Consider the following 11,405-nt stretch of genomic DNA (forward strand, 5'->3'; position numbering starts at 1 on the left):
TCGAAAAACTCCAATAAAAAAACTATTACCCAAACAATGAGTGAGAACAATTCCATAATTTTCTCCAGATTAAAGCTGAATTTTATTTCACGGGTTCTTTTAGTAGCATATACTTACTGTAGGAGGAAAAAATTAACTAAAGAAAAGAAGCTCTAAGATCTAAAATAGGAAGAAAAATGGAATTGTGGTGTATTTTTATTTAATACTTTATTTTAATTAGAAACACAATATTGACTCTGACAGAACTGGAACTGCTTTTCTAATCTGTCTTCACACATTAAAAATGTTTTTATCGCTCAGTGAGCTGTTTTAGGGTACACACGGTATGTCGACAATGAATGCTGTATCAGTGTGAGATGGGAAAACCATAGCGGTGTAGCAGGAACTGTGGATGGAGGATGAGACACTAATGTGTGCTCAGCTGTAACCCTGACTCATGTTCTCGGGGAAGACTTAATCCTAAATCCTTAGTCACACCTGCTCTATGTACACACGATATATACACAGTTATTAAAACACTCCCATACAAATAACGATGTGTAAATAAACGAGTCTTGTTGATATTGGATATTGAGGATATTGGGAAAGATATATAAGGATATTGGGAGAGAAGGTGACACAGACATGAGGTCTTCATGGGACATAAAGCGTCTCACCACTACACAGTCTGCGAACCTGAGCGACTTGCAGACAGCATCCAGACATCCCAGTTCACGAAACACTCTAATGACCAAAACCCAACAGATCTGGTCTTTACCTAAGAAAAGCTATTCGTAAAAAGCTAAACTAAACAAATGTTTTCAGTCTGGACTGAAAACTGACAACAATGAGACAGTGTCAGGGTCCTGAACATTAATTGGAAGGCTATTCCATAACGTGGGGGCTCTGTAAGAAAAAGCCCTGCCCCCTGCTGTAGCCTTTTGTACTTGAGGTACTACCAAATAGCCTGCACCTTTTTATCGAAGTAGGCGTGACAAATAATGAAAAACCAAAGGATTGCAAATGATCAGGTACTGTGGGACAGGACCATTGTCTGAAAATATTCTATAACCAATATTCTACGGTATGACATAATTAACTCGGTCTGGTACTGTGCATGAGGCATGAGGCTGGTGTGAACAGATTGGTTGTGATGGAGTGCTGACACATTTTATATTAGAATTGCAGGCATAAAATAATTCATTTGTTTATACCGATTGAAAATGTCCGATAAGTCGATTTCCATGGCTGGTGGAACGGACATGTACTAATGCCAGTGTACTGGTCAAAGGGGTTAATAAAAAAACAGGCTTGCATTTTACACTGGTGCTTGACATCCATAATAATAATACTGGTCCAATTTAACTGTGAAAAGCAGATGTTTCCAGCCAACCCTCTTGATACTGGATTGGAAGCCCAGTTTTTTCTTAGAAAACGGGTTAATAAAAGTATTTTGAAGGTTTTACAATGCAGAATATGGTTCTGATTCTGAATCTACTGAATCCACTCAAAGTAATTCATAAGCATTTGGTTTGAAGGACATAGAAATGCTTGTGAAAAAGGACATCAAAATGTATTGAACTGATGACTGGCCATGAATCAGACAGTAACTCATTCAGATTAACCATGACCCATTACAAACTATGATGAATTAAGGTATTCATTTTGTATTAATATGTAGGCCTGTTCCTGATAACTTGATACTCCTAGTAGCAGGAAAGAATACGCTGACTGAAGTAAAATATTTTTTATAAGAAAAGAACAACTTAACAACTCTTTATCTATTATATTTCTTTATTGATGAACAAATAATACATTTTACACAGAACTGTACAGAGTCTATATTTACTTTGAAAGCAGATTATTCATGATGGAAGCACGGAGAGATAAGAACCTGTCCGAGTCACCCCTCATCACACTGTGGATCCATGGCAGATACGCTGAGACCTTCATAAAGATAGCTTCCGTGTGTATAGTACACGGCTCATCGTAGGAAAGGATTCCTGCAGCATATACTTTTTTGGTATCAGGGTTAAGGAGTGCCAGAGCTCCACCTGCGTCTCCATAACAAACGTTCTCCTGGAATTCAGTGCGGGTCGTCCAAATCTTATTGTGGTTACTATTGAGAATTGGAAGGGCGAGGAACTTGAGGCTTTCAGAGAACGTTAAAAGCGGTCCCCAACCCCATCCAGCAATGATGCCTCTCTGTCCCTCACTCTCTTCCAGACTGTCGTTTTTCTCAGGTAGAGGGATGGGGAAAAGTGTATCGCTGAAGCTCACTGGCTCTTTCAGCTTGATCAGCGCCAGGTCGTTATCTACATCTGAGGCATTCTGGAAAGCTGGATGTAAAAACACCTGGAGTGAAGGAAAAGAAGTTTAAAATAAGAATGAAGGCAAATTTAGGAAACAGAAGCAACAATTTGATAATGAAAGTAAAAACATATGAACAATATGAGGCAATAAAGTAGGAAGGATAGGGTAGATACAGCAGTAGTTACAATCCTGTGGAAATTTAAATAAAAAATTGTGGCTTTAACAAAAAAATATCGAGGCAATACGTTTGGGTAAAAATAAAGAATATTCATTCATTCATTCATTTTCTACCGCTTATCCGATCTACCTCGGGTCACGGGGAGCCTGTGCCTATCTCAGGCGTCACCGGGCATCAAGGCAGGATACACCCTGGACGGAGTGCCAACCCATCGCAGGGCACACACACACACTCATTCAATCACACACTCACACACTAGGTACAATTTTCCAGAGATGCCAATCAACCTACCATGCATGTCTTTGGACCAGGGGAGGAAACCGGAGTACCCGGAGGAAACCCCCAAGGCACGGGGAGAACATGCAAACTCCACACACACAAGGTGGAGGCATTGAGGGAATTGAACCCCCAAGCCTGGAGGTGTGAGGCGAACGTGCTAACCACTAAGCCACCGTGCCCAAATGCATGAACAGAGAACAGACCCAAATGCATGATAAAGCAACAGGGGGAGTTATTAACAAACACAACAGGCTAACAAAGCAAAGAAAACACTAACAATAAAACGGAAAACAGAAATATAGGAATTAAAGACATCGTGGATCTCAGGGACACGGAAACAAGAAGTACAAAACCAGGAGCACGAACAGGATGCAGGAAACAGGAAAAAAAACAACGAACGGGTACAAACAAACGGGTATATTCAGGGGAGGCAATCATGGGAATATAGGTGTAAAAAGCACAAATGGAAACAAAAGCACATGGCACAAAACACTAGAGGGTTATAGAAAAAAACCTAGCCAGGTCATGCCCTCTGGTGGTCCAACACCGAACTGTACAAGCAGTCCATGTGTCTCTGATCACAGGGTTGCTAGTGATATATATTATTTAAAGCACCCCACAAACATATTATTATTATTATTATTATTATTATTATTATTATTATTATTATTATTATTATTATTATTATTATTATTATTATTATTATTACATAGTTTCAAACATGGCAATTAAAGTCTCAAGCCTTCATATAATGTGACATGTTCAGAAGACTCATGAGTATGGAATCAGTGCCCCCAATAAAGAATATTGATCAAGTAAAATATTGAGGCACTGATTAAATAGAAAAGGGTTAAAGAAATGGATGGATGGATGGATGGATGGATGGATGGATGGATGGATGGATGGATGGGTGGACAGATAGATGGATTTATGGATGGATAGATGGATGGATGGATGGATGGATGGATGGACGGACAGCACATAGATATTTAAAGATAAAATCAGTGGCTTGTTCTGGGCATGAAATGATAATAATCAGATCACAATTCAGAGACTGCACTGAGATAATAAAAAATATTATTTAGTCAAGTCCATTCCTTTTTCCTACCCGGTAGATGCTAAATGTTTGGTTCAAAACTGGCAAAAACTAATTTATCTTACTTGAAAACTCAGAAATTTGGATAAAGGAATTTGGATTCTAGGAAAAAAGCTGATTCAGTAGTTCAGTCCTCATTTGCTCAATCAACAAACATCTACAATAGACTTGTTTAAAGAGAGAAGCTTTCACCTTCTCCACTGCCACCTCAGTAGCGGCATCAGCTTTGGAACGCTGGATGATACCCAGATAGACTTTTGGAATCAAGGGCTCTTTTCCTCTAGTATTTTTTTGTGTCTTCCTCACAAATAGATTCCTGCCAGCGGTCAGAATCCACTGTGGGGCAATCAGAGCTCCTCCACCAATACCTCCGTCCAGTTTACTGTCACTGAGGTACACCAAAGCCTGCCAGGGAACATGGCCAGGGGTGAGGAGACCTCCCACCATACGCCTGCTCCGTCCTGGTATTAAAAAGATAAGTTGTGAGTGCATCTGTAAGAGAGATAATCACTGGAAATGTTCACATATTAGTTGTCCCAAATATGCAAGCAAAAAATATTAAGACTAGTGTGAAAATGAAGAATTGAAGATTAATTGGTCCTATAAGAAGTATTATAAGAATGTAAATCATGCAGATCATGAAATAGTTAAGGCTTTGGGTTAATGAACAGACGGTTATGTTTTTATGTTATGACCAGGTTGCCTTTTTTAACCTTCTCTACTCCAGGGACATGGTATCATGTCTGACCCTGATCTCTGACCCCAACTTCATAAAAATCTGTAACGCATTTGTTAGAAATAAAGGCTTCGTCTTCTATCACGCTAATGTTAGAGTTGTGTAGACATGTGGTTATTCTTTGCTGGAAATCATACCAAGTGAGAATAAATACTGTTACTGCAGCACACAATTCCCTATAAGTAACTAACATGATTGTCACACAATGAAGTGCTTTTGATTTGCACTGGTGCTTCACATTACCATTAGTGATACGTGCTAACTGATGAGATGTCTGTTGTTAACTTAAAGCAAGAGAACGACACACACTCCTGCGTTTTCATGTTTAACCAGGCATGTTGGTACTTTGGGAATCTTTGGGAATGATACTAGAGAGAATAATTTAAAAATAATATATGAGAATGTAAGTGCAGAAGAGCTTAACTTCATTAAATCCAAACAAACAGATGCAAAATTGGCAAAGGGGAAAAACAACAGGTCAAAAAAAATTATGGTCTCAACAAAGCAAGCTTTTGCTTTGTTGAGACCATACTTTTTTTTTGACCCTGTTGTTTTAAAAGGCTAGAAAAGGCTAGGCTAAGACAGAATCAGGAAACAGGTTAACATCTAAATACGAGGTGATCAGAACACGGGTGTAGGACTCAAAGTAATGGAGCGTGTACTTAGCAAAGGAGATATCATACAAGGGTTTAAATATATGCAACATGCAAGAATGATGCTGTAATCGTGTGAGCTTAATCATGACACATGAGAAACAGACAGTAAGACTTAAGTGGAGTCAGATTTAAAAAGTTAACAGCATTGTGTTATTTATTATATTGTTATCATGGGAATTTCTTAATCTGTTAAAAACATTTCCAGATTTTTACATATTCCTCAAACTCTTAAATACTGAACTAAAAATCATACCTGTAATGTGTTCTACTATCCTGTCCACCTCATGTCCCGTCGCTAGACAGATCATTAACCCGAAGAGGAAAACAGCTCCAGAGAACCTGTGAATAAGAACATGAAAACTTCTGCATTGTGTAGCATTGAATCTTTCTTGCAATACTAAAAAACTGCCCTGTCATCATGACTCGTCCCTAAATAAGGTTTTAACTCTGGAATAATCTCTAAGATACTAAAGAAGAAAATTAGAAACGTACCAATTCATGATCTTTTCTTTAAGAGGAAACTTTTCGTACAGAGAATATATGCAGATAGAGATTGATCTGTGAGATTGGCTTCTACATATTTATACCTGTTGAGCTGTTTACTCTTGTTGAATGCATAATGCTGATTCAGACATTTCACAATCTGAGAAGTTCCAGCTTGGCATAATGTAGCGTTCTGACCTTTTGGGAACAGAAGCAGGTGAAACATTTAAAGAAGGGACTGGAAAAGCACAAAACGTACTGAGCAATTAGCTAATAATTCATTACTATTTATTTAATATTCATTATAAATATTTCTGCATAAATAGGACAAGAGCTTTCTTGACAGTACTTAAGCAAAATTATATGCACTTTATGTATTAATATATTTATGTATTTATGATTTATCTTCAGGAAATGTAATTTTATACACCTTTTATTTAAGTTATTTAAAATGAACTGCAAAGAATGGCTCATTTTGGATATAATTAGGAAGATGTATGACTACATTAATACCAAGTTTATAAGAAACACCTTCAGTGTCCTTTCGCCACCCCATTATTGGGGTACACTTATGTCCACTGTATATGCAGTTACACAATTTAAATTAAATAAATATACTGTGTAAAGTTGCATCCTCCAATTTATCATAGAAAAGTTCTTGTTTTTTTCTCTCCTATTGATGCCATTTTGATCTTGACTAATTGATATTACCCAAATATAGATTGAAAGTCAATTATTTCTTAATTAATTAAATCCTTACTACCCTCATGTCATTAGTATTGATGCTATACTATTAAACTAGATATTTCTCACAGTTTGACCAAAGTAAGATTTCAGTAAAGTAAGTACAGACAAACAGGCTAGAAACAAGGTCCAAGATCCAACATCGAGTCAGGCGGTGTTGAAAAAGAAAAAGATGAGATCAACCTGGTCAGGCAAATATCGCTGTCAAAATAAATACAACAACAACAAAAACCAAACAAAAATAGGGTTAAGAAAAGAAAACGACAAGCTTGATAATGTCACGAAGGACTTACACTTACACTTCGTAACAACGAACTGAATCAATTTTGCTAAACCAATCAAACCTCTTCTTCTGTGCTGGTGTTTATTGGTGGTTGGCAGACAAGCATAGATCCAATCATACCTCATTAAGGCAAACATAATCAGAAGATGCAGGAGGATGTTGGGTCTGTGAGGCCAAGGCCGCCATGTTTGTAGTCTTCGGTGATACCAAGTTCGTTGCAATAGATTAGCACTATTTTTTTCTATTTTTATTTTACAACCAAACCAGTTAATATGTAATTATTACCAACACAATTAATTAAAATAATTATCTTTCTTGAGTTTCCAATATCATTTTTGATAGACATTTTATTTCACAGATCCGTCCATAAAACCACCACAAAAGATTTATTAGCTAACTAGCTAACGCATCTCACAGTTTCTGTTCGCTAAAAGTTTCCACTTTATTGGTCCGAAGTGCTTTTGTCTGTTTGTTTTTTGAAGCTTCTTTATTTTCATCACTTTAACTAAGATCATAAACAACACTCTTTTTTTCAGTTTAATGCAAAATTACTGGAAAAAATATCTTATGCTTATGAAAATAAAAAAAAGCATAAAATATCCTTGCTTTATGAATTAGAGCCAAACAGTGATGTCTATAATGAAAAAAGAAATGTAACTTACAAGCGTAAAGAAGCATGTAGAAAAATAAATAATAATTATATGAATTTTTATGAATTAAACTCTGTTGCTCTTCTAGTGAAATATCATTTTTTTAAATGTTTTGCATTTTCACAAAAATAAATACAATATACTAATAAAGTACATACTGAGTAAATTTTTCTTTAAAGAAAAATACAACTAGTTGTATTTAACCATAATTTTAAAGATACTACATTTGCACAACACCATGAAAGTCCATGTTTGGTTGATAAATAATGATGGTGAGGGACATGATTGTGTGTGTAGTTTAGTCATGGACATTGTGTCAAAGAGTCCAGGTTTTGTCCCTCTGTGCTTGAAACATTGCAGGACAAAGTCCAAAGATTTGTCAACTCACAAAAAAACAATAAATAATCATCCTCTTGTTATCCATGAACTCAACATACCTCATCCAGATCAATGCGGTGAATTAGCTGGATTACCAACAATTATGATTCATTATTGGTGTTACATGTGGCAGCCTGATATTTTATTGACATTACTGACTATATAGTTCTCAAAACTACACACTTCCTGGAACATGTTCCCTATAAATGTCTAGCATTTTAAATGTTTCAAACATTTCATTAGTGTCTTTAGAGCTTTTTTAACAACTTGATCAATACACGAGCAAACACATCTGAGTAGCTAGCAAACTTTTGAATCTCTTTAGGCTGACTGACCTTATTAAACGTATCATGAATAATCATTGCCAGTAGACAGACTAAGTAAGGTTTAAAAGTACAGTAAATAAAATCCATTGTTGTAGTGAAATAGAGTTCATAATTCAGGTGTTAAAATATTGAATGAAAGGCCCCAACGTGATTTTTATTTTTCTCAAGATTCAGCCATTTAGAGATCTAATGGGTTTTCTCAGACCACCATATATATGAGAATTTTGTAGCTAAAAGAAAATTCAAGTCAAGTCAAGAATCTTTTATTGTCATTTCAACCATATATACAGTAGCTGATGCAGTACAAAGTGAAATGAGACAACGTTTCTCCAGGATCTTGATGCTACATAAAACAAAACAGAGCTACATACTGTAGAACGCCAAAGAGCTAAGGACTTAAAGGTAGGGTCTCCGATGTTTGAGAAATGCTTCAAAAAAATGAATCGACAAAACAAAAATCAAAACAAACGTGTAGCCAATGAGCAGAAAGGGGCGGGTCTTGTCAATATGCACGGAGAGACTGTTCAGTGCACATGTGTAACATTAGCAGAAAGCGGTTTTAACATTAACACGGGGATAAAAACAAAAGAAAAAGCGAAGAAAAGCTTACGATAAGGCAAGAAGCAGGGTCCGTGTTTAATATAGGATCAGCTTTCCAGCGCTGGAGAGAACTGAAGAAGCGGGAAGTTGGCCACATATTCACAGATTCGAGTTTCCCGAGTCAATAACTTTTGAGCCATACTTTGCATGATTATGCTTGTGTATCATTTTTGTTTGTTTGTTTATCTGCAATCGTATTGTTCTTCCCTTCAGCTATGATAAAGACACATTTCTTTCCATTAGTTGCCTGGGTTACGTATGAATATGTGGGCGGAGCTATCAATACAGGGGTGGGACCCATTTGGGTTAGGGGCGTGTTTGTTTTGGTGATTTCAAATGTCAACATTGGCTTTCAAACATCGGAGACCCCACCTTTAAGTTATTCCTAGCCACATAAAGTCAATCGGTGCAACCTGGTGCAAACAGTGCAAGGCAAAAAACAATACAGTGTACATACTACAATAAACCAGTGTATATTCTGCAGTACATGTGAAAAAATACAGGATGGAACAATGGATGAACATCTAGATTATTTATTAATTAAAGTGCTAGCAAAACAGCAAAAGACAACGCTGAAAATAATGCACATAAACATAAACTATAGTATGAATCAATAGCATACAGACTGACATTGGGCAAAACATTGGTGTGCACACACAACAACACAAGAGCATTACAACAAGGAAAGCTTAACAAATAAACACACATAATTTAAATAGGGATGATAATGGAGAATAACATGAATCAGGTGTGAGTGATTAGGACATCTGGCATACTGGGGGTGATGGTAAATGTAATTCAGCCTTCTTTGGGTGTTAGATGTGACATTATAAATGAATATAAAGTATACATTTAATTGAATGAATTTTAAGTTACTTTAATCAGTAAACATATCCTCATAAAGGAGAAAAAACTTTTCTGTTCTCTGGTATCTGATCCACCATTTTTTTGCCGCTATTGGATTGATGCCATCTCTCCTTTGTCATTAATTAACACTGAACAAAGTAAAAATTATTTCGCATATATGACATGAAAAGAAATTGAGTGTATTTCTATGAAGCTCACATGCACTCAGTACACAGAATAAAAATAACAGCCTATAACATGACCTAATCTGAATAGCGCATACTGGACTGGTGTGTCAGAGAGTTCACATTATTTATGCTGATTATCTCTGACTGAGATCTGCTCTCTAAACACGTCCTTTTCATTGAAAAAGCTGCAGGGCATTTCTTATATTTCATTCTGCTGAACTACGAAATTGGTATCCTCCAACAAAGCCTTGCTTGTAAATCAATAAGTAAAAAGGAGAAAAAGGGGAAATAATTTTACTTTAATGAGTTACATTTGCTTTAACAGATTGAAAAAGTACTCATTATCAAAAGTAAAAAAAAATTGACGTCACTAATACTCCTATAATTTCCCTTTTCTTAGATTTACATAAATTAGCAGAAGACCTTATCCAGAGTGACTTACATTGTATAGAACTAAGCATTTGACTGTTAAGGGCCTTGCTCTGGGGCCCAGCAGTGGCAGTATGATGGACCAGGGATTCAAACTCACAACCTTCCGATTGGTAGTCCTACACCTTAACCACTAAGCTACCACATCCCACATAGATTATAACATAAATATTTCTGTACATATTCTTACACACTTTCTGCAGTTTGGCTTTGCTGGAAAATTATTTAAAGTTTAATTCTGTTTATTGGTATTAAACAAGCTATTGTCGGGTCCAGATCTTGGAAACCCAATTCGTTGTAAAAACCTAAACTCTGGCTTTGTGTAATTAACTGTCATGTCCGATCCTCCTCTCCAGCATGGGACTGCGTGATTCCTGACCCATTGGATCTCTATTAGCTTCATGTAGTCCATTTTTTTCACGGTTGTATGGTGCTAATTGCCCCATAATCTTGAAATGCCACTAAATCAGTGGAGGGTGATCTTACATCTGTCAAGGAATGGGGCAAACATTGTCATCCACAGTTTTATAAGAAAAAAAACATATTGTTATGCTAAAACAAATAGGTCAGGGTTTAAGAATACTGTCAAGTGAAAGAGAGAATTTTGTAAATTAAAGGTAGTGATGAGGCAAGTTTTTGCTTTTTTAGAAGTTCCTGACTTCCAGGACAGAGACGTTTTGTTGCATATCTTCCTTGTACCAAATCTCCACACGATGCTTGTGAAGTGAATACAGCAATGATGTCATGTAGAAGAACTTGAGGAGATTGAAAACAAATAGTTCAGCCGCATTCTGGTTCCAGGAATCGGATGAAAAGTAAGAGAATATTGTGTTGTCCTATCTGTAGTTAACAAGGAACTGAACCTGAAAGCACCTAAATGAATGCATGGCTGAAACAGAAGTGCAATGCAAGGCAAGAAGGATCATCCAGAATTACATCAAGGTTGTACGAAGTGTCATATGGTGTTATTCTCCAGGAAGCTCACAAGATCTTGACCTAAGGATGTATCTTCTGGGATATAAAAAAATCTGCATCTGAGCTGGGAAAGGAGAGGATCAGGTGAGTGTCATTAGTGTCACTGTTCCCCAAAAACACACCAGAGAACTATATACTCCCATATGATTAAAAAAAAACATTATACACACGCAATCTCCATTTCTGAAGTGGTGTTCAGGCTCTGATAAATCACATTTACATAATGTACACATTCTTTACTTTTGTCCTTGTTGTATATTTCGAAC

The 11,405-nt window shown here is 36.5% G+C and overlaps 1 protein-coding gene across 1 annotated transcript; it reads right to left on the bottom strand.

Moving 5' to 3' along the window:
• Nucleotides 1-1,755: 1,755 nt before the first annotated feature.
• Nucleotides 1,756-5,806, bottom strand: LOC113646669 (haptoglobin). The gene is made up of 4 exons (XM_027153071.2): nt 5,730-5,806; nt 5,491-5,576; nt 4,038-4,306; nt 1,756-2,334 (listed from the first exon to the last, which is right to left on the bottom strand). The coding sequence occupies exons 1-4, from the start codon at nt 5,735-5,737 to the stop codon at nt 1,825-1,827; spliced, it is 873 nt and encodes a 290-aa protein (XP_027008872.1). The 5' UTR covers nt 5,738-5,806; the 3' UTR covers nt 1,756-1,824.
• Nucleotides 5,807-11,405: the final 5,599 nt, after the last annotated feature.

The sequence above is a fragment of the Tachysurus fulvidraco genome, chromosome 2, assembly GCF_022655615.1.
Source record: "Tachysurus fulvidraco isolate hzauxx_2018 chromosome 2, HZAU_PFXX_2.0, whole genome shotgun sequence".
Classification (NCBI taxonomy): Eukaryota; Metazoa; Chordata; class Actinopteri; order Siluriformes; family Bagridae; genus Tachysurus; species Tachysurus fulvidraco.